At 41.3% G+C, this 25,403-nt stretch overlaps 2 protein-coding genes across 5 annotated transcripts in view; both read left to right on the top strand.

The window, feature by feature from the left end:
* The window catches only part of LOC106598467 (butyrophilin-like protein 10), a 125,234-nt gene extending 124,045 nt beyond the window's left edge, over nt 1–1,189 (top strand). For all 3 annotated transcript variants that reach the window (XM_082965420.1, XM_082965421.1, XM_082965419.1), the window contains exon 16: nt 127–1,189. In XM_082965420.1, coding sequence (XP_082821546.1) covers nt 127–170 — 44 coding nt within the window. In that variant the 3' untranslated portion in view covers nt 171–1,189. The remainder of the gene's footprint in view (nt 1–126) is intronic.
* The window catches only part of LOC106583397 (butyrophilin-like protein 2), a 428,110-nt gene that overhangs the window by 103,512 nt on the left and 299,195 nt on the right, over nt 1–25,403 (top strand). The window lies entirely within an intron of this gene.

The raw sequence follows: 25,403 nt of genomic DNA, 5'->3' as shown, positions 1-25,403 counted from the left end.
GTCTGTCTGTCTGTCTGTCTGTCTGTCTGTCTGTCTGTCTGTCTGTCTGTCTGTCTGTCTGTCTGGTTTATCAGTTTATTCTGATGTTTTTCCTTCATTCTAAATCATAATTTCTATCTTTAATAGAGTCTGATGGAATGGAAGACATGGAGATGGGAGGAGTTTTTTGAGACGTAAATCTCCAGGAGTTTGATGATGTCATTACTATGAATATAGAACCAAATACTGACCTTCTGACTACTTTAATTACTAGAATCTATAGGGGGTCAATAATTTAGACCTTTAGAATCTATAGGGGGTCAATAATTTATACCTTTAGAATCTATAGGGGGGTCAATAATTTATACCTTTAGAATCTATAGGGGGGTCAATAATTTATACCTTTAGAATCTATAGGGGGTCAATAATTTATACCTTTAGAATCTATAGGGGGTCAATAATTTATACCTTTAGAATCTATAGGGGGGTCAATAATTTATACCTTTAGAATCTATAGGGGGTCAATAATTTATACCTTTAGAATCTATAGGGGGTCAATAATTTAGACCTTTAGAATCTATAGGGGGTCAATAATTTAGACCTTTAGAATCTATAGGGGGTCAATAATTTAGACCTTTAGAATCTATAGGGGGTCAATAATTTATACCTTTAGAATCTATAGGGGGTCAATAATTTAGACCTTTAGAATCTATAGGGGGTCAATAATTTAGACCTTTAGAATCTATAGGGGGTCAATAAATTAGACCTTTAGAATCTATAGGGGGTCAATAAATTGGACCTTTAGAATCTATAGGGGGTCAATAATTTATACCTTTAGAATCTATAGGGGGGTCAATAATTTAGAAAATATATATATATTACTTGTTAAACAAAATATTTTAATCAGATCAACCGTATTAATATAAAATAATATAATTGACACATGTTGTTGAGCAGATGATAGCTCAGTATTTAAATTATTTATTTTATACAGTCATTATTATCTTTATCAGGGGTGTCAATAATTCCAGACCCACTGTATATTATATATTGATGTATTTTATACAGTCATCATTATCTTTATCAAGGGTGTCAATAATTCCAGACCCACTGTATATTATATATTGAATCATGTATATGCAGTTGAATGGTATTTTCCATGTATTGATGATTTCTTGTTTTAATAAACTAGGACATCGTTGTGTGAGAACGTGACTCCAGTGTAATATTTTAACATTATTGAATGTCAGTAGGTAGTGTTACCTTACTGTTTCCTTGGTGACCTGTGGTAGAGACATTGTCCTCCAGGTAACAGGTGTTGTTATGATGTCATCATTATTGACCATGTGACTAGTGGGAACAAAGTGGCTCTGTCATTCTGACTGAACACTTCAAACTGTTCAGGGACAATGGAGCCCTCCTCTTCCTCCTCTTCCTCATCAGGACAGTTATTAGTAGTGTCATTGTGCAGGATATTCCTTCTGTTTCTATCAGCTACGGAGACAGGTCATCAGTCTGTTATATAGAGCTATGGAGACAGGTCATCAGTCTGTTATATAGAGCTATGGAGACAGGTCATCAGTCTGTTATATAGAGCTATGGAGACAGGTCATCAGTCTGTTATATAGAGCTATGGAGACAGGTCATCAGTCTGTTATATAGAGCTATGGAGACAGGTCATCAGTCTGTTATATAGAGCTATGGAGACAGGTCATCAGTCTGTTATATAGAGCTATGGAGACAGGTCATCAGTCTGTTATATAGAGCTATGGAGACAGGTCATCAGTCTGTTATATAGAGCTATGGAGACAGGTCATCAGTCTGTTATATAGAGCTATGGAGACAGGTCATCAGCCTGTTATATAGAGCTATGGAGACAGGTCATCAGTCTGTTATATAGAGCTATGGAGACAGGTCATCAGTCTGTTATATAGAGCTATGGAGACAGGTCATCAGTCTGTTATATAGAGCTATGGAGACAGGTCATCAGTCTGTTATATAGAGCTATGGAGACAGGTCATCAGTCTGTTATATAGAGCTATGGAGACAGGTCATCAGTCTGTTATATAGAGCTATGGAGACAGGTCATCAGTCTGTTATATAGAGCTATGGAGACAGGTCATCAGTCTGTTATATAGAGCTATGGAGACAGGTCATCAGTCTGTTATATAGAGCTATGGAGACAGGTCATCAGTCTGTTATATAGAGCTATGGAGACAGGTGCTATAAGCAGCAGGTAATGACCTGCTGACCCAGTTATATATATTACACAAGGACTATAAGCAGCAAGGAAATTGATGGATAGGCCAACAGGTTCAGAGGGCGGATGATGGATAGGCCAACCTTAGGTTCAGTGGATTGATGATGATTGGTCAACAGGTTCAGTGGATTGATGATGATTGGTCAACAGGTTCAGTGGATTGATGATGATTGGTCAACAGGTTCAGTGGATTGATGATGATTGGTAATCAGGTTCAGTGGATTGATGATGATTGGTCAACAGGTTCAGTGGATTGATGATGATTGGTCAACAGGTTCAGTGGATTGATGCATGTATTACTATTGGATAACTGACATGGTTTTTAAATCAAATGCTACGGGGTCAATAATAAAATAACCCGTCAGTATATCCAGTTCCAAGCAGTAGGCCTTGATGTATTTAATCCACTAATACTAACCATGTTCATTTAACATAAAAACATCTCTACATTTAGTATTTTGATCATCAACAAGGTTTATTTGAGCTGTTGTCAGCTGGCATTATAAATCACCATAGTAACGACTGACGGCAGGAATCAGCAAAGTGTCTGGTGTTGAGTTTTCAACCGGAGAGTCGAAGAGGGTGATGCCTGGTCTACACTAGATAGAGGGTGATGCCTGTCTACACTAGATAGAGGGTGATGCCTGTCTACACTAGATAGAGGGTGATGCCTGGTCTACACTAGATAGAGGGTGATGCCTGGTCTACACTAGATAGAGGGTGATGCCTGTCTACACTAGATAGAGGGTGATGCCTGTCTACACTAGATAGAGGGTGATGCCTGGTCTACACTAGATAGAGGGTGATGCCTGGTCTACACTAGATAGAGGGTGATGCCTGGTCTACACTAGATAGAGGGTGATGCCTGTCTACACTAGATAGAGGGTGATGCCTGTCTCCACTAGATAGAGGGTGATGCCTGTCTCCACTAGATAGAGGGTGATGCCTGTCTACACTAGATAGAGGGTGATGCCTGTCTACACTAGATAGAGGGTGATGCCTCCTCTACACTAGATAGAGGGTGATGCCTGGTCCACACTAGATAGAGGGTGATGCCTGTCTACACTAGATAGCGGTAAATTGTGACTCGCTTGTGGGCTGCTAGCAGCATATGGCAGCATGTCCGTTTGTGAGTCAAGAATTCAGCATAGCAAGTTTGTATGAAGGACTGATTATTAAATGTGTAAATAGTTGAACCCATTCTCCATTTCATGAATGTATTCACGGGTAAATAGTCATTGAAGCTTTTTTAAATTATTAAAACTTCTTTCGGATCATTGGGACGCTAGCGTCCCACCTCGACAACATCCGGTGAAATTGCAGGGTGCCAAATTCAAAATACAGAAACAGTAATAATAAACATTCATGAAAATACAAGTTTTAATCATCGGTTAAAAGATTAACTTCTTGTTAATCCAGCCACTGTGTCAGATTTCAAAAAGGCTTTACGGCAAAAGCATACCATGCGATTATCTGAGGACAGCACCCCGCTTACAAAAGCATTCAAACATTTTCCAACCAAGTAGAGGAGTCACGAAAGTCAGAAATAGCAATAAAATAAATCACTTGTCTTTGAAGATCTTCATCTGGTTGCAATCACAAGGGTCCCAGTTACACAATAAATGGTTGTTTTTTCGATAAAGTCCCTCTTTATATCCCAAAAACTCAGTTTGCTGGCGCGTTTTGTTCAGTAATCCACTGGCTCAAAGGCGTTCAAAACACGCAGACGAATACGTCCGAATAGTACCGGTAAAGTTAGTCGAAACATGTCAAACGATGTTTATAATTAATCTTCAGGTTGTCAATTGTCTAAATAATCGATAATATTTAAACCGGACAATAGCGTATTCAATAGAAAGGATAAACAACGAAGAGCATGCACACAGTCACGCTTTCAATGGAAAACCACTCACATCAAAAATAATGGTTTGTCCTCAGGTTTTTGCCTGACATATCAGTTCTGTTATACTCACAGACATTATTGTAACAGTTTTAGAAACTTCAGAGTGTTTTCTATCCAAATCTACCAATTATATGCATATCCTAGCTTCTGTGCCTGAGTAACAGGCAGTTTACTCTGGACACGTTTGTCATCCAAACTTCAAAATACTGCCCCTAGCCCAAAGAAAAAAACTGTGTATAAAATCTGAAAATATATTTAATTGTTTATTTGCATATAATAGGCACATTTTTTAAAAGACAACATTATTGACACCTTGACACCGAATTAAATGTCTGCCCGCTAATATTTAGATTTTTGGAGGGAGTGTATTAGACTGTAAATGGTGATGTCATCTTCATACCTGTATTTCCATCATGAATTTCAAACTGTGGAAACTCTTGGCTATTGCGGCGATCTATCAACGCAGCGACAGCGCTCCATGTGGGTTCACCCCGTCCTGATGACCCGCAGCCGGTATATAGAGAACCATCATCTGGTACAGGAGCTGCGGTTTGTGATGTTCCACAGCCCGTATATAGAGTACCATCATCTGGTACAGGAGCTGTGGTTTGTGAAGTTATGCTTGGTAGCTATATTTGCTAGCTAAAAAGAATTGTTATTCATGTCTTGTACACAGTATCTAACGGGGGAGTATCTGACAGGGGAGTATTTGACAGGGGAGTATCTGACAGGGGAGTATCTGACAGGGGAGTATCTGATAGGGGAGATCACTCTGAGGGCTGCCTGTCACAGGTCCATGAGGAAGAGTGAAAGTTAACAGGTTATTTGGTAAAGATCTGTTGATGCAGTGTTTGGTAATTGTGTTCACTGAGACACAATCTATTCCTGTATAGTTAAATGAACCCCTAGTTAAGAAGACTAGAAACTACTATGTTAATTGTTATTTATGAGCTGCATCATTCTTGTTTCTCACTTCAGTCTTTCATCACACGTATCTTCACAGATGGTGTTAAAGCACTCCGTACCAGTGGTCGTGGTCCAAAACCACTGCTTCTGTGTTGCAGGAAGTGCTCTGTGCAATCATCTAGTGGCCCTTCTTTACCAGACAGCGCACTACTCTCAACTAAACATTCCTGCTGCACCACCAATTCACATCTGCACAGACACAGAACAGAGTTGGCACAAGCCAAGAACACTTTTGACTCTATCAATATCCATAAAAAATGCACCTGAAAAGTATTCAGCCTATGTAACAGTAAATCCTTGTTAATTAGGGTGTGAAGCCAGGTCCGGTTGATGGGATAGAGTTCCATAAACATACTAACTTAATTAGGGTGTGAAACCAGGTCCGGTTGATGGGATAGAGTTCCATAAACATACTAACTTAAATAGGGTGTGAAACCAGGTCCGGTTGATGGGATGGAGTTCTGTAAACATACTAACTTAATTAGGGTGTGAAACCAGGTCCGGTTGATGGGATGGAGTTCTGTAAACATACTAACTTAATTAGGGTGTGAAACCAGGTCCGGTTGATGGGATAGAGTTCTGTAAACATACTAACTTAATTAGAGTGTGAAGCCAGGTCCGGTTGATGGGATAGAGTTCTGTAAACATACTAACTTAATTAGGGTGTGAAGCCAGGTCTGGTTGATGGGATAGAGTTCTGTAGACCTACTAACTTAATTAGGGTGTGAAGTCAGGTCCGGTTGATATGTAAGAGTGCGTGCTGGTGGCAGGGAAGTCAGGCGCAGGAGATCGAACTTGGTATAAAACGGAGCAGTTTAATAAGTGCTCAAAAACTCAGAAAACCAAAATATACCAAATAATACAATTGGGTACTGATAAGGAAATTATATGTTTAAGATAATGACTAAAGTATTCCACCCTGTCACTGTATAATTGAGTGAAATGTATTAGAATCATAAGACTAGAATTCTCTAATGTGTGTGCATAGGACAAGTTAAGACTTTACTATTTAGCTATGTAAGTGAGACAGTGTGTGCATAGGAAAAGAGGAACTGTCAACAGACAACTTGTGATAGACAACTGTGAAACTGATAACAGGAAGGAGGTCTCCCCACCCAGGGAGGGGAGAAACCGTAAGGCTTGCAGTAGATTGTGCAGGATATGATAAGCAATGTATGTGTTGGAACATTCTTGTAAATAGCAAGAGGAGGGGCATTTATAAGGGGTACGGTATGACCAAATGTGAGGTATAAAAGGCTATGTGCATTGTATGATTTTTAGAGCTCTCTGAATAAAGAACTAACCTTTTGCAGAAATTCTGGGACTTTGTCAAATTCTTCTATTAACCGGGGCCTTACAACCCCTTAAGTATTTAATGAAGTTGTCCCTTACTGGTTTTCTTCCAGTAACACTTGTTTCAGACGGATTGGTGCTTGTGACTCTTATAAACTTGGTCTCTGCTGCCCGCTCAATCAAGTGCCAGAAGGTCATCAGGTGGGTGTAGCTTGCAGATCTAAAGACTGACCCAGAGTATTTCAATACCAAAAAAGCTCATTACTATTATTGCCCATCTTCTCTAAGCATCAAGTAGCACTAGACATGACCTAGCTGCTATTGTTGCCTGTTTTCTTGTTACTGTGCAGCCTGTGTTGTCATACTGTATCTACCTCAAATACCTCGTACATCTGCACATTGGTCTGGTACTGGTACCCTTTGTATAGAATTCAGTTTTTGTGTATTTTATTTTATTCCTCTTGTGTTTTTTAATTGTGTATTATTATAACTATGCATCATTGGGAAAGTTTATTTCACAAGCATTGCGCAGTAAAGTCTACAACAGTTGTATTCGGCACATGTGAGTAAAGGGGGCAATGTCAGTCCATAAACATCTCTGCCCGCTGAGTACAGATGTAAATTCAACGTCTTTTCCAAGTTGGTTCAACGTAATATTATTGAAATGACGTGGAAACAACGTTGACTCGACTAGTGTTTTCCCAGTGGGTCCCGACCTGACATGGACAGCCAACACAAACCTACTGGGTGGAGGTACAGGACGGTCGGGCAGGCTGACTGGGTGGAGGAAGGACAGGAGCACCTCCACTACCAGCATGACTCACACTCTTCATCGGTTTCTCTCTCTACTCTGCCACCGCTGCCATCCAGAGGGAGGTACAGGACGGTCGGGCAGGCTGACTGGGTGGAGGAAGGACAGGAGCACCTCCACTACCAGCATGACTCACACTCTTCATCGGTTTCTCTCTCTACTCTGCCACCGCTGCCATCCAGAGGGAGGTACAGGACGGTCGGGCAGGCTGACTGGGTGGAGGAAGGACAGGAGCACCTCCACTACCAGCATGACTCACACTCTTCATCGGTTTCTCTCTCTACACTGCCACCCCTGCCATCCAGAGGGAGGTACAGGACGGTCGGGCAGGCTTACTGGGTGGAGGAAGGACAGGAGCACCTCCACTACCAGGTTCATGAATAGCTTTTATCTGACTGCTGTTTTTAACACTTTAGCATTTATGACTACTGTTTTTTTAATAATATTACCACTCTGGGCGTATTTTTACTGTATTCCTCGATGTGTATTATGTACTTTACCTGAGAGAGCTACAACGTAGAATTCCAATGCATGTATTAGTGTTAATAGGTATTTTGCAAATGGCAAATATAGTGTACTACTTAAATAAACTACTTGAATAAACTACTTAAATAAACTACTTGAATAAACTACTTGAATAAACTTCAAAAAGTATTCGATTGTGTTCGGAACTATCAGATCATTTCTGCACCACAGAAATATAACGATAGTATAATGTATATAATGTATATAATGATATTGTGTATATATGATGATATGATGATATGATGATATTTAAGAAAAGGGAACGGAGGACACAGGGTTTGACGATGGAAAAAGTGCCGTGCCTCCGACTAACAGCTGTAGTGGTGTTGGTCAGGAGGAGAACGGTTGGACTTTGAGCATATTGTGAGCACCCTGCCAGTGAAGCTGCTGAGCAGCTCTGCTATCTGGGGTGTAGCTCGTTTTGGCTCGGCGACCGAGAGTCTTTCACTTCCTCAGTGTCAGAAGGCCGCCCCAACTACGCGCACTATGCATCCGCCCCGACTACACACACACTATGCATCCGCCCCAACTACACACGCACTATGCATCCACCCCGACTACACACACACTGTGCTGCAACAGTCGTGTCTCTCTACTCGGATACCAGAGAGAGAGAGAGAGAGACATAGTCTGGATTTCCTCTTATCTGTTTGTCAGGGTTTAGGATGCATTTCCCCTGATCAGAAAGGCTCAAGTCAATGAGGGGGAGGGAAATGTGTCCCTGTCTGTAAGCATAGTTGGACCCAGAATCCCAGTTCTCAAACCGAGGGCCATAGATTATATTCCCTGCCATTCATTACGGTTTCTCCATCCTTTTCGCAGTAGACGTTTACCTCACTGTCAGGAGTTCGTTTTTTAGTAAAGCCATAGAAGCTGAGTTGAAAATTAGATCCAATGTAAGCAGGTTTGCCACAATGGGGGCTAAAACTACAACTTTTACATCTTCTTGAGTCTTACCACAGTGACACTCAAACCACCCGCGTTTAACCCTGTTCTCAAAGCCCACTCTGGGTGTGAAATCTCCTTGGTGCAGTGTAGCGACCGTGGTGTGTTTGACACCTGCCGATTCACTCTCATGGCGATGCTTCCATTCGATAATACCGTCGCATGATCCAGAGAAGCGGAGTGTGACAGTGTCATTCAAAACGACTGTAATTGTAGAAAGCACGGAGGATTCCGTAATGTAGACAAACACATGGTGGGAAAAAGCGATAAACACTGTCTTCCAAAAACAATTCATTGTAGATTGCTGGTCTTCAGGTGCGCAAAGCTTCATAACGTCTGTCTGACTAGCGAAATGTCTGCAATCTATTCCAGATTTCCGTTCTGTGTTAAATAACCTGGGTTTGACTGACTATGCTGCTCAGCAGTAGCGGTCTTCAGGCGGGTGGCTTCTCTGGATAGCTTAGTGTCAGTGAGTAGAAAGGGAGTTGTAGCTGGTGTTATAGGGACTTGTACTGCCCTTTTCTTAGTCTGGATAGTAGTAGTTCTTAGTCTCCTTTTGTGTTTTAGAATCAGGGTAATTGGGAATGTCTATGGCTCTCAGTTAAAAGCACCAAAAGTGCAGCACAATCTCACATTCAATTTGTGCACATATGTACATAATTCATTTCAGCAAATTTGGTACGTTTTTGTGTGGTTTAATTCGTGAGAAAAGACACGAATTTATGGGCTGCCAAAACAGTTTGTTTTATCAAACGCGGTTTAGATCCGGAGCGGCTGCACTTTTTGGTGTGTTTCTCTGAGAGAGCTCTCCCCTGCCATATATATAGATAGATATAATTTCGCTACAGCCATAATAACATCTGCTAAACACGTGTAAGTGACCAATTACATTTGATTTGATATATCACGATCGCAAGGCATATATGAATTAAGTAAGGGACGTTTCTATGGCGGGAGAGCTCTCAGAGAAACGCCCCAAAAAGTGCAGCCGCTCCGGATCTAAACCACATGTTTGTTTTATGTGTGGTTTAGAAACGTGTGGTTTAGATCTATAGAGTAGATAGAGTAGATAGATAGATAGATAGATAGATAGAGTAGATAGATAGATAGATAGATAGATAGATAGATAGATAGATAGATAGATAGATAGATAGTAGTAGTAGTATGGCTCCCGCCATGGACATGTCTTCTTACTGTCTGGGCCTTTAGACATTACTTGTTAGATATTACTGCACTGTTGGAGCTAGAAACACAATTTCGCTACAGCCGTAATAACATCTGCTAAACACGTGTAAGTGACCAATAACATTTGATATATCACGATCGCAAGGCATATGAATTAACAGGTTATAGAGCAAACAACGCAATTATCACAACACATATGTTGTAACATCGCTTATTTTTTGTTTGGGGGCTTCACCAGTGATTTTACCCACGCAGCACTGCTACAGGTGAAGACAGCAGTCAGTGGCAGGAGCACGGTAGACCAGCTGTACTACGGCTTGGCAGTCAAGTCTTTCACTTCCTTGTTTGAGCGCCAGCCTTATAAAAGCTCTTATAAATGGTTCTGCTGGTAGCAACATGGTGGTGTAATATAATATAATATAATACTATAATATAATGCTATAATACTATAATATAATATAATACTATAATACTATACTATAATACTATAATATAATATAATGCTATAATACTATAATATAATATAATACTATAATACTATAATATAATATAATGCTATAATACTATACTATAATACTATAATACTATACTATAATACTATACTATAATACTATAATACTATACTATAATACTATAATACTATAATATAATATAATACTATAATACTATAATACTATACTATAATACTATAATATAATATAATGCTATAATACTATACTATAATACTATAATACTATACTATAATACTATAATATAATATAATGCTATAATACTATACTATAATACTATAATATAATATAATGCTATAATACATACCGGGAAAGATGGATGGACTTTTTTTACTCTGCCCTTTCTGAATAGTGAAGAGTGTTTTTTGGCTTCCTGTCTAATTATGGTGGCATGGTTGCTTGTTTCCTCTCCAACTTCCTGATGACTGAAACTGACATGGTGGGATGATTGAGTGACTGTCAGTGACATAACAGGAGGGAAATTGCTGATTTACAACCACGTTTCTAAATGGCTCTTTGTGTGTTGTACTATTCTAACTCTTAACAGCAAGTTGAGACCCCTGGCTCTATTTTAACAAACCTGATGCGATGGTACATCTCAGCGCTGCTGGTGGAGCTGTAGGTTAGGGGGGTTTATCAGAAATACTTTTCTATTTTCACAACCAAGAATGATGGGCGAAGTGCTGGCGCAAAAGGGAAAGGTTTTGATGAAGAGACAAGTTGTCAGGGAAGCGGGTGGTGAATCACGATAGTGAATCATTCAAATGAGTTATTTTTTTTATGAACGAAAAACAAGGAACCAGTATTTTTTTTAACAACAACAATTAATACATGTAAAATGTAATGATATCATAAAACCGCCAGTATAGAAAAGACACAAGGCATTGCTGTTGAACCAGCCTAGGGTAAGGGGTAGCCTGTGGAGGGCTTGTGTTTTGAACATATGAAACGGAAAACAAGATATTGTTACACGATCATAACTTCTAAATACGAGGTATTCACTGAGGTTCTCATATCTAGTTTCATGATGGGCCTGGACACATGCAGCCTACATGATGGAGAGGGTTTAACGCCCAAATCCGGAGCTACATGGTTAAAATAATGTAGGCCTGGACACATGTAGCCTACATCATGGAGAGGGTTTTACGCCCAAATCCGGAGCTACATGGTTAAAATAATGTAGGCCTGGACACATGTAGCCTACATCATGGAGAGGGTTTAACGCCCAAATCCGGAGCTACATGGTTAAAATAATGTAGGCCTGCCTACTATATATACAGTGGGGGAAAAAAGTAGTAACAAGCTTTAAGAGTGTGCTCCTAATCTCAGCTCGTTACCTGTATAAAAGACACCTGGGAGACAGAAATCTTTCTGATTGAGTACGTGTGTCCCACATACAAATGACCTAATCATTTTATAAAATGGTTTACATGCGTTTTTCAGGATTTTTTTGTTGTTATTCTGTCTCTCACTGTTCAAATAAACCTACTATTAAAGATATAGACTGATACTTTATCAGTGGACAAACGTACAAAATCAGCAGGGGATCAAATACTTTTTCCCCCACTGTATATATACTGTATATGTTTATATAGTAACCGTCAAAAGTTTGGATACCTACTCATTCAAGGGTTTTTCTTTATTTGTATTATTTCTACATTGTAGAATAGCAGTGAAGAAACTCTGAAATAACTCATAAGGAACCATGTAGTAACCAAAAAAGTGTTGGTCGGTGGTTCCCACCGTGAAGCATGGAGTAGTTACTCTCAGTTGTATGAATGAATGTGAGTCTCTTTGTTTGGTCAACCTGTCATCAACAATATCCTAACTAACTGGCCTGTGGGGATGTCAGTGGGGGCTCTAAACACCACGGAAAGGAGTTATTTGCTTGTTTTTTATCACCACCACCAGAAAATGGGCTTTGTGTGCAATGGATCTGGTAATTATGGTGGTGATGATAGATGTTATCCACCATTGCCAAGGGAGGGGGGGGGGGGGGGGGGGGAAAGTAAGTATGTTATAATCCATTTAACAGCTTTCAACCTCAAGGTGACATGGTGAGAGGTGTTGCTGGTTGTGTTTAACTACAACATTTGTTTTATTGCTTCTCTTCAACTTGGACTTGATTTCCTCTATTTCTGTATCACCAGAACTAATAACCCTGAAGACTATGTTGTGGAACAGTCCAGTCAGGAGAAGGTCAGGAGATGCTTGGGACATGGTCCTTTGTAGCTCAGTTGGTAAAACATGACACTTGTCACGCCAGGGTAGCGGGTTTGATTCCTGGGACCACCCATTCCTAAAAATGTATGAGCACATGACTTTAAGTCACTTTGTATAAAAGCATCTGCTACATGGCATATATTATGGTAAAAAAAACTATTTTCTGGGAATATGACATTTATAGGAGTAATTTATATAGTGTATAATGGGCTAAATCAGGGTTTATATAGCATGAAATGAAGATATCCGATTAACCCTTTCTAGGTACGTGAGCCAATGCATTTTTCCTATCAGATAAAACAAAATTGTATTTGTCACATGTGCCAAATACAACAGGTGTAGTAGACCTTACCGTGAAATACTTACTGACAAGCCCTTAACAAACAATACAATTAAAACAATAGAAAATATTTACTAAATACACTAAAGTAAAAAATAAAACGTAAAACAATAAATGAGCAATAACGAGGCTATATATTTCTTTTTTAATTTAACCTTTATTTAACCAGGTAAAACCCAATGAGGTTGAAAAACTATTTTGCGAGCGCGACCTGGCAAGAAGGTAAAACAGGGAATAGCAGCGTGTCCATAAAATATTACAGAAAAATACAAAATACACACAATATACAAATTGTCACAGGTTACAATTGAAGATTTGAAACAACTGCAGTTATCAAACAGTGTTGTCGATCAGAGTCTTAAAAACAGGCCACTTACTCCCCTAACTTTACAATATTTTGAAGCATGTTCCAGCATGAAGGGCATTATGGGAAAAAGATTGTTTCCCCATCTCAGTTCTAGCCTTAGGAACATACAAGGACAGCAGCAACTGTGAACAAAGACTATATTGAGTGACTGATCTGGTCAGTAAGGAACAGAGATACAAAGGGAGTTGTCCCATCAATACTTTGGACACAAAAGTGTACCAGTGATTTAGCCTCCTGGTGGAGGGAGAGGTCCATTGCACCATAGCATGCAGATCACAGTGATGGGGGAGTGATCTAGCATTTGTAATACATCTTAAAGCACCATGATACACTGTGTCCTGAGTCATATATACAGGGGCTACCCATACCGAGTCAATGTACGGGGTACAGGTTAGTCGAGGTCATTTGTACATGTAGGTGGACCTAGACTTGGCGCTACGGTACCGCTTGCCATGCGGTAGCAGATACAACAGTCTTTGACTTGGGTGACTGGAGTCTCACAATTTTTTGGGCCTTTCCTCTCACACCGCCTAGTATATAGGTCCTGGATGGTAGGAAGCTTGGCCCCAGTGATGTACTGGGCAGTACTCAGCAGTAACACCTTACGGTCGGATGCCGAGCAGTTGCCATACCAGGCCGTGATGCAACCGGTCAGGATGCTCTCGATGGTGCAGCTGTATAACTTTCTGAGGATCTGGGGACCCATGCCAAGTCTTTTCAGTCTCCTGAGGGGCAAAAGGTGTTGTCGGGCCCTCTTCACAACTGTCTTGGTGTTTTTGGACCATGACAGTTTGCTGGTGATGTGGTCATCTTGACTGACAGAGACCAGGGAACAATGCCAGACTGTATCTCTCACACTTCTAAAATGAATATTATGTGGTTTCTACTCATTTTTGCAGAAAACCTATATCATATTTAGTTTTTAAGGGATTGACCTGGATCTTTGGGGCGGCGGGTAGCAGAGGTGGGACCAAGTCATTGTTTTACAAGTCACAAGTAAGTCTCAAGTCTAAGCACTCAAGTCCCAAGTCAAGGCCCAAGTCAATACAGGCAAGTCTCAAGTCCTTTGAGTTTCGAGTCCTAAACAAGTCATAATGTGCTCTTCACCAAATCAGGGGTGGTTCTGGGGGGGGGGGGGGGGCAGTGCCCCTGTGACAACAATTTTGGACCCCCTTGTGGCCCCCCTAAATGTGGAGTATGAAATTATTTTTACATAACTAATTTTTGCTATCCTTCTTTTTTTACATCCGTTATTAGACAGTGGCAACGCGGAACACTAATGATTATGAACATGGTCTTTTGCCTGCTAATGCCTGCAATGCAGTGAAGAAAACGATATGACAACAATAACGTCTAATGTAACTGGCCCCTCTAACAGTACAACTGGCCCCAGCTTGGCCCCCCCCAGTTGAAATGGTCTAGAACCGCCACTGCAACAAATGTAATACCATTTCATATTTTTAACAAGAGTAACAGCTAGTATATTACATTTATGCAAATCATGAATGCTTTTAAAAATATCTATATATTTATTACTTTCCAAATAAATGTTATATTTCCATGGAAATACATGGGTAGTCATGAGAAAGACCCCCTCTCTCTCTCTGTGACAGCGGGAGAGGCGTGGTAGGCTGGGTCGGGTCGTGTGGGGTGGTTGCTCTCCTGTAGATGAATTGAGCAGCAGAGTATCTGCTGGCCATCCAACATGGCAACTCACATAGAAATACAACACCTACAACAGCCTTTGCCGTGTAGAATAGAGAATCGAGTACAGATCTATATGTTGCATTTCTATCTGGAAAACTGTATCTGAATGCGGTGCCTCATGAAATAAGCCGCCGTTCTTCATTCATTATCAATGGAGAAAGCTCAAAACTGCGGAGGACAGCAGAGAGAGGGATGGTGGGATTTGTGTGAAGCATAAACACAGAGGTTCAAGCACTCGCTGTAATCAGCAGGTTAGGAAGAGTACACAACCATTCTAGGAGGCACTCTGCCACAAATGTGCTCATTTGATCTTTTCCAGCTCCAAACAGCGTGGTGTCGAGTCAAACTGTAAATCTAATCTAGGCAAGCAGTAAGGAGCTTGCATAACAATACAGGCTCCAGGCATCACAAGCAAAAAGAAACGATGGACAGCTGTCGGCTATATTAGCCATGACTTACCGTTCTTTGTGCAGCTTCAAATGTCGAACAAAGTTGGAAATTGTTGCGCCTCCGTCTGTAATTTTCTTCCTGCATGTTTTGCAAGTTGCAATCCGTTTTTTGTTGGCACAGCGTCGTCTTTATATCCGAAAATAATAATTTTGTGTATCATCTTTCCAAGGGCTCCTTCTGAATTCACCCGTCGACGTTCCTCTGCACTGCCACGCACAATTTGATTGGCTGCTGTCCGATTCAAACTGTAATCCGTTAAATGAAGAGTTGATGCTCTGACCTCTTTTTAATAGCATCATTTATAATATCTGGGCTTCGGGGAGGGTATCAAGTCAGGTCGAGTCATAAGGCTCAAGTCCAAGTCAAGTCACGAAGTCATTGGTGTTAAAGTCAAAGTCGAGTTGCAAGTCATCATTATTGTGACTCGAGTCTGACTCAAGTCCAAGTCATGTGACTAGAGTCCACACCTCTGGCAGGTAGCCTAGTGGTTTGAGCGTTGGACTTAGAAACCAGAAAGGTTGCAAGATCGAATCCCTGAGCTGACAAGGTAAAAACCTGTCATTCTGCTGCTGAACAAGGCAATTAACCCACTGTTCCTAGGCTGTCATTGAAAATAAGAATTTGTTCTTAACTGACTTGCCTAGTTAAATAAAGGTTAAAAAATCTCAAGATTATATATGCACAGACAGTGGGTTTAAAGGTTAGAGGTCAACTGGGGAAACAGAATTAGACTAACCCTAAAAGCTTCCTGTAGCCCTCCTCATATTGTATGAATTGGATTTGTAACATACTGTATGGTACAAATAAAAAATATACAAATTCAGGGACCTGTTTTGGCTCCTGAGCAGTTAAAAAAAAATACTGGCTGAAATTATACAACACCTCTACAATGCATCTCTAAAGATAGTTGGAAAGGTGTCAAGTGGTTTTATAAGGACAGATTTACTACATGGTGGAACTGTATTTTCCAAAGGAATTAAACATTGAGGACTGAAGAAAAAGGGTCAATAATTTAAAAAGTACATTTTAAATGAACACAGTTTCATGTTTTATCCTGGTTTGTTTTTGATGTTTTATCCCTGGCTGAAAAAACAGGTGCAACCTCTTCCTCTCTTTAGGAACCTGGGCTGAAGTCCCTCCAAAGGACCAGTATGGGTTGAAGGGAGGTTCAGTGTGTCTGGCTGTACCAGAACCACCTGAGGATCTTAAAGGATTTAGATGGAAGTTCAACAGTACTGTAATAGTTGATGATAAAGACATCTCTCCTAAATACAAGGAGAAGGTGCATTATAATCTATTGAACCACTCTCTGTGCATTAAGAATCTGAGTAAAAAAGACAGGGGAACTTACATGAGAGAAATTGGGAAGAGTCAACTACTATGTACAGACTAACAGTGCAGGTTTTGTGCAGTTTCATTTCTGGTACAATCTACTGCATGTTTCTGCTTACATGGGGGTGCCACAGGGTTCAATTCTTGGGCCAACTCTTTTGTCTGTATACATCAATGATGTCGCTCTTGCTGCTGGTGAGTCTCTGATCCACCTCTACGCAGACGACACCATTCTGTATACATCTGGCCCTTCTTTGGACACAAAACGACAAATTAAGAAAGGCTACAAAATGAAATGCTTCACCCACATATTAAACATATTCAAAGTACGTCTACAAGAACAAATATAGCGATATACAGATAATGTTTGCTATTTCAGTTGTCATTGGTGGTCATTTCCCCTCATCCCAATTCACGTCTACATCTGTAGAACCTTTCCATTTAACTGCATAGTGGGCCAGCCAACATGGGACAAGTGCTGGGGAGAAACCTTTCCATTTAACTGCATAGTAGGCCAGCCAACATGGGACAAGTGCTGGGGAAAAACCTTTCCATTTAACTGCATAGTGGGCCAGCCAACATGGGACAAGTGCTGGGGAAAAACCTTTCCATTTAACTGCATAGTGGGCCAGCCAACATGGGACAAGTGCTGGGGAAAAACCTTTCCATTTAACTGCATAGTGGGCCAGCCAACATGGGACAAGTGCTGGGGAAAAACCTTTCCATTTAACTGCATAGTGGGCCAGCCAACATGGGACAAGTGCTGGGGAAAAACCTTTCCATTTAACTGCATATTTCCATTTGAAGACCGTTATGTGGTTTCTACTCATTTTTGCAGAAAACCTATATCATATTTAGTTGTGCTACAAATATTACAAAGGTCACAATTGTGCAGAATGGGAAGTATCACCAATAACCAGAGTCTGGATGCATTATTAGTATATTTTATATATTTACATTTATGCTTAAAGACCGGCACATACACAGAAAAGACCTGGTTCATTTTCACCCGTTAGAATGAATTCCTCCCCAAACTGTCAGATATAGTTTCAGTAGTTCATGAAGGTCTTTGGACAGGAAGGTTGTGGTTTAGCTAATGGCCCACTTTTCACCAAAATGGAGAAATGGCATGTTTTTTTGTAGAAAAGCAAAAAGTTAGTAAATGTTTTCTGATAGGGTCGACTACATCATAGGAGAACGGTCCTAACTGGTGCTGCAGAAAACACACTTTCAACATTTCTGTATATTTCAAAAAATTATTAGGGTAATGCATGCATGCATGTCTGTCTGATAACGCAATCAGTCATTCTGGTCAATTACAGGGTATTTCACCTGCATGTGTTACTAGTGCCATTCTGGGCCTAAAGATCAGGAATTAGACCGTTGACCATGTGATCATTCTAAATCCCTGATGACCCCTACGGTGGTCACCACCCTATCGTTTCATAGAGCATGGATGACCCCTACGGTGGTCACCACCCTATCGTTTCATATAGCATGGATGACCCCTACGGTGGTCACCGCCCTATCGTTTCATATAGCATGGATGACCCCTACGGTGGTCACCGCCCTATCGTTTCATATAGCATGGATGACCCCTACGGTGGTCACCGCCCTATCGTTTCATATAGCATGGATGACCCCTACGGTGGTCGCCGCCCTATCGTTTCATATAGCATGGATGACCCCTACGGTGGTCACCGCCCTATCGTTTCATATAGCATGGATGACCCCTACGGTGGTCACCACCCTATCGTTTCATATAGCATGGATGACCCCTACGGTGGTCGCCGCCCTATCGTTTCATATAGCATGGATGACCCCTACGGTGGTCACCACCCTATCGTTTCATATAGCATGGATGACCCCTACGGTGGTCACCACCCTATCGTTTCATAGAGCATGGATGACCCCTACGGTGGTCGCCGCCCTATCGTTTCATATAGCATGGATGACCCCTGCGGTGGTCACCGCCCTATCGTTTCATATAGCATGGATGACCCCTACGGTGGTCGCCGCCCTATCGTTTCATATAGCATGGATGACCCCTACGGTGGTCACCACCCTATCGTTTCATATAGCATGGATGACCCCTACGGTGGTCACCGCCCTATCGTTTCATATAGCATGGATGACTGACTGACTGCAACAACCCTTCTTCTAACACTTTGTCAACAGTGGGTCATCTAATATCAATTCAAACACAGGAATGGACTTAGCATTACAGCATTACAACATTATAGCATTATAGCATTATAGCATTACAGCATTATAACATTATAGAATTACAGCATTATAACATTATAGCATTACAACATTATAGCATTATAGCATTATAACATTATAGCATTACAACATTACAGCATTATAGCATTATAACATTACAGCATTATAGCATTACAACATTACAGCATTATAACATTATCCTATTTCAATTCCTCTTGTGCCTCACTTCAATTAGATGGTGGATGTGAAAGAGCTGGCCGACGGCTATGAAGGAGTCTGGAGGAGGAACAATGAGACATGACAATGGCATGTGTATGTTACAATTATCTTTATATGAATTTTGGCATGTTTAGTGTAAAATGTGATGCTATAACAAATAAACCTTACCAGTCACAACTGTGTCAATGAATTGTTGGAGGCACGTTCCACATTGCAGATGACTTTTAAGGCGAGTCGAGAGTGATGTAGAGTAACCTTGACTTATAAATAACTACTTAATATTATTTGTAGCTCAGTAATTCAGTCACAATTCACCCTTCGATCACGGTCTTGATGCTCTGGAACACAGCAATCTATGATTTCAAGCACTTTTAACGAGCACCTAGACTACAGACACCTGTGTAGCACTGACAACACTTCAACTTGCACTAATGTGTGGTCAATTAGACATTAACCACCAGAAATGACTAGACACCTTGTAAATACTTGACTTAACCCTTGTGTAGTCTTAACAGTCTGTTTACTCCCATTGTCCCAAGGGTAAAAAATGACCCACCTTCACTAAACCCTGAAAATAAAGCAGCTTAATTGAATTTTAAAGGCCAAATCTATTTTTGCATGAAGAAACAACGTCATTCATCAAACACTTTGTGAATATCTGGGTTTTCCAGAAAGACTGCATTTAGTCAGTGGACACCACTCATTTTTATTACAACACACCTGTCATAATTGTTTTCTTTACAAAAGTAGAGGTTTATTATTATTGCTAAAGGTACTGCATAGGTATAAACATGTTTTTTTCCCCAGAGATAGCACTCGTTCCCCATTCCTAACCAGGAGTTCCCATCAAATAGAAGGAATGAAGTGACACCTTGTGTAGAATGTCCTTTTAATAGAGTTGTGATAACATATTATGTCGTGGAGTAACAATACAATCCTTGTCTGCAAAAGCCAACTTTTACCTGGGGGCTTTGTAGACCCTTCAAAGGCGTTCTGATACCTGGTCCCCATGAAAAAACCCACATGTTATGACAGCTTATAGACAGTAGTAGGCAAATGAAGGGAAAAAGGTACAATAATAAGATGATGTTAATAGAAAATGACTCAAGTAAAAGTTAAAGTCACCCAGTAAAATACTAAGTAAACGTCATTGCTAAAATATACTTAAGTATCAGTGGTAAAAGTATAAATGATTTGACCTTCCATATATTAAGCAAACCAGACAGAACGATTCTCTTGTTATTTTATTTAAGAAATAACCAGGGGAACACTCCAACAATCAGACATCATTTACAAATGAAGCATCTGTTTAGTGAGTCCTCCAGATCAGAGGCAGTAGGGAGGACCAGGGATGTTCTCTGTTTAGTGAGTCCTCCAGATCAGAGGCAGTAGAGATGACCAGGGATGTTCTCTGTTTAGTGAGTCCTCCAGATCAGAGGCAGTAGGGATGACCAGGGATGTTCTCTGTTTAGTGAGTCCACCAGATCAGAGGCAGTAGGGATGACCAGGGATGTTCTCTGTTTAGTGAGTCCTCCAGATCAGAGGCAGTAGGGATGACCAGGGATGTTCTCTGTTTAGTGAGTCCTCCAGATCAGAGGCAGTAGGGATGACCAGGGATGTTCTCTGTTTAGTGAGTCCTCCAGATCAGAGGCAGTAGGGATGACCAGGGATGTTCTCTGTTTAGTGAGTCCTCCAGATCAGAGGCAGTAGGGATGACCAGGGATGTTCTCTGTTTAGTGAGTCCTCCAGATCAGAGGCAGTAGGGATGACCAGGGATGTTCTCTGTTTAGTGAGTCCTCCAGATCAGAGGCAGTAGGGATGACCAGGGATGTTCTCTGTTTAGTGAGTCCTCCAGATCAGAGGCAGTAGGGATGACCAGGGATGTTCTCTGTTTAGTGAGTCCTCCAGATCAGAGGCAGTAGGGATGACCAGGGATGTTCTCTGTTTAGTGAGTCCTCCAGATCAGAGGCAGTAGGGAGGACCAGGGATGTTCTCTGTTTAGTGAGTCCTCCAGATCAGAGGCAGTAGGGATGACCAGGGATGTTCTCTGTTTAGTGAGTCCTCCAGATCAGAGGCAGTAGGGATGACCAGGGATGTTCTCTGTTTAGTGAGTCCTCCAGATCAGAGGCAGTAGGGATGGCCAGGGATGTTCTCTGTTTAGTGAGTCCTCCAGATCAGAGGCAGTAGGGATGACCAGGGATGTTCTCTGTTTAGTGAGTCCTCCAGATCAGAGGCAGTAGGGATGACCAGGGATGTTGTCTTGATCAGTGTGTGAATTGGACCATTTTCCTGTCCGGCTCAGCATTCGAAATGAAAAAAGTACGTTTGTGTGCCAGGGAAACTGTATGGAGTAAAAAATACATTATTTTATTTAGAAATGTAGTGAAGTAAAATGTAAAGTTGTAAAGAAACAGAAAGAGTAAAAGTACAGATACAAAATAACCAGATATATAAACGGAATGTAGTGGAGTAGTTTAAATACATTTTTGTTAAGTAATTTACACCACCTCTATGCAAGTCAGTTAAGAACAAATTCTTATTTACGGGCCTACACGGCACCACTCGGGAGCAACAGTTGACCATAATGTCAACATTACTAGTTAACGTAATAACATGCTAACCTAGTTAACGTTAGCTACATAAACCTGCATCTGGATGATCTAAGATGATAACAAGTTGAGAATAACACCATAGAACTTCACATCGTATTGCTAACAACGTTATATCACTTCAGGATGTATCTTTGCTAGCCAGCTTACATTTTGTTTACTAGCTAACTTAGCTAGCTAGGTAGCTGAGCTTTCTGAAGCTAGCTAAGCGATGGTGTGAGCAACCCACCTTCGGATGTTGTAGAAAGACAGCAGAAGCACAGCCAGCATAACTACAAACCATAACGAGAAATGATATCCATTTGACAAGCAATGTTACGTTTGATGCTGGTTGTTACTAGCGATTTTAGTTTCAAACACACTTTCCTTCCTCTTCCGTCTAATGACGTTCTTCCTCTTCCGTCTAATGACGTTCCCAACGAAGTGCTTCTTCTTCTGAGGTTTAACGGCGGTTGGCATCCAATTTGTTGCATTACCGCCACCTACTAGCCTGGAGTACAACTCCCCTATACTTTACTTGAAAAAGAAACAAATGTACTGAATAAATACCCTACCATCTAACACTATACTCACTAATTTCAAAATTATATAAAATAAAATTAACACCCCCCTACTCCACTAATTAAAGGTATTTATTCCTACCATTCCTGCCATCACCCTGAAAGGATGGGACATCACCACTTAACACACCCTGTTACTCTTTCTATTGTCAAGTCTCCCACACACCCAAATACCTCTCTGCAGCTGCCACCACAACCTCTATTTCCTGAGACTTCAGATCCATCCCTGCTGTACAGTTCATAACCATTGCTATAAATGCTAAAAATCCAATCTTACTGAAACATATTTCACATTTTGCCCTGTCCCTCTGTACTGGTATATCTCCACTACTCTCACCACTCCTCCCCTTAACCCATCTTCCTCTACTTTCTTCACTGCCTCAGCATATGACAACTTCTGCGCTACTATAACCCTGGAAACCTCAACCTGCCTCTCTCGCACAGGACATTTCTGATCCCCAGCTCCATGGACACCCCTACAATTAACACATTCTACTACTTTCCCCGATGCTACACATTCCTTTGTCTCTTACAATTAACCAAATCTTTTTTCACCCACTGTGAAGCCACAAATGGATCAGCAAAAAGGCAAGAGTCCACTTTTTCCATAAACTTCACTCCTACTGTCACAGACTCATATTTTTCCTGATCCTCGGTGCATACCTCGGTCTCTGATAACTTTACTACACCTACCACCTCTGATACTTCACCCTCATTCACTTCCATTTCTCCTCCTGTCTTCAGCTCCCTCTGCTTACACTTTCTACCATTCTTCTTTAAACAAACCATCTCCCTTTTTTCCACCATTTTTATCCGCCTTGAGCTCCCCCTCTTCTTCCCTCCCTCTCTTAGACCTCTCTTTTCCCTCCTCATCTTCTCCGTTTTCCACGTTCACGTCTCCTTATGTTAATACTGCTGCTCCATCCCTGACACACATCTTGGACTTGCTTTCTCTAGGGACTCCATTTTCCCCTTCCAGAGTTCTGCTCATGTTCCCAATGTGTATTGCCGCCACCAACTTGACGGTTTGAAACCCCAAAATGTAAAATCCATACGTAATAGTGAAACTAACTTAATCCATCCTAATTAAAATAGTACACTGCCAAAACAAACAAACTCCCACTTCTTCCTTCTTGTAGTTTTCCATATCTCCCTTTTCAGGCTCTAGGGCCTGAAAGGGTGGTACAGCTCTAGGACCTGAGAGGGTGGTCCGGCTCTAGGGCCTGAGAGGGTGGTACGGCTCTAGGGCCTGAGAGGGTGGTCCGGCTCTAGGACCTGAGAGGGTGGTACGGCTCTGGGACCTGAAAGGGTGGTACGGCTCTAGGACCTGAGAGGGTGGTCCGGCTCTGGGACCTGAAAGGGTGGTACGGCTCTAGGACCTGAGAGGGTGGTCCGGCTCTAGGACCTGAGAGGGTGGTACGGCTCTGGGGCCTGAAAGGGTGGTCCGGCTCTAGGACCTGAGAGGGTGGTACGGCTCTAGGGCCTGAGAGGGTGGTACGGCTCTAGGACCTGAGAGGGTGGTACGGCTCTAGGGCCTGAGAGGGTGGTACGGCTCTAGGGCCTGAGAGGGTGGTACGGCTCTAGGACCTGAGAGGGTGGTACGGCTCTAGGCTCTTCAACATAGATTTCCCACTAGACTCCAGATATTACCCCCTTGAGAGGTGCCCTTTTCCTAAGACTACTTTTACATTTATGGTCCGGTTGCATATTGACTTAATTAGCCTATGTGTTCATTTTATGAATGTTGTATGCTATGAAGAGAATTATAAAGCATTATTGATTTATGTTCAGGCATGCCGTTTTCGATCATGAGCAGCCATTCATGTGTTACGACACTTCAAACTGGTGAGACGCAACACACATTTCTTCTGTTCCTCAGAAGCACAAAAAACCTTAACAAGACAGCCTCCAGTGATCCTCACTCTACCCAGAACTCTCTCCACCAGTTTGGATACCTCAAATGGATTCCTCCAGATTGGTAATTGGTTCAGCTGCTCCTCATTTACAAACCGTACTCCTACAAGATACGAAGTAACATTCTATTCTCTGTCTTCTCTACTTTGCTCCTTTTTCCTTTGTTTTGGACTCCACTTCTCCTTGATTCTACCGCCATTAGATTCAGACCTCATCATCCGCTTCCGCCCTCTTTTTCACCTGCGTGAATCTTCCCTCTTCTCCAGCCCAGATGGAGACAAATGTTTTGACCTACAACGCAACAATGATATGTGCATTCCGCCACCTACTGGACAGCTGGGTAATAAGGATTTAAAAATGTATCCATACAAACTATAGTAATGAATCATTAACACCTGCTAACCATGTGTATGTGACAAATACTATTTGATTTGATATCTACTGTGTTGTTTGTTTGTGCATTTCTGTGATTATTTAGTTAGTTAGTAAATAAATGATTAAGACAATTGTTGTATGGATGATTCATAGTGAAGACTGGGTTCGTGCCGATAACCAACAATTTACGACATTTGGAATGAGACTAACGTGAGGTAAAGAATAATTAACTGATTTGATAAAATAACAGTCTTCGCTTTAATGAAAGAGGTAATGCAATAAATAGGCCATAGAGTCGAAATAATTACAATTTAGCCTCAACACTGGAGTGGTAGATGTGCAGATGATGATGTACAAGTAGAGATATTGGGGTGCAAAAGAGCAAGAAAATAAATAACAATATGGAGATGAGGTAGTTGGGTGGACTATTTACAGGCTATTTCCCGAACGTCTGTGTACAGGTACAGTGATCGGTAAGCTGCTCTGACAGCTGATGCTTAAAGTTAGAGAGGGAGATATAAGACTCCAGCTTCAGAGATTTTCAATTCGTTCCAGTCATTGGCAGCAGAGAACTGGAAGGAAAGGCGACCAAAGGAAGTGTTGGCTTTGGGGATGACCAGTGAAATATACCTGCTGGAGCGCATGCTACGGGTGGGTTTTGCTATGGTGACCAGTGAGCTGAGATAAGGAGGGGCTTTACCTAGC

The sequence above is a fragment of the Salmo salar genome, chromosome 18 (assembly GCF_965601325.2).
Source record: "Salmo salar chromosome 18, fSalSal1, whole genome shotgun sequence".
NCBI lineage: Eukaryota > Metazoa > Chordata > Actinopteri > Salmoniformes > Salmonidae > Salmo > Salmo salar.
The sequence above is the reverse complement of the archived record's forward strand: the minus strand, read 5'-3'. Positions and strand labels throughout refer to the sequence as shown.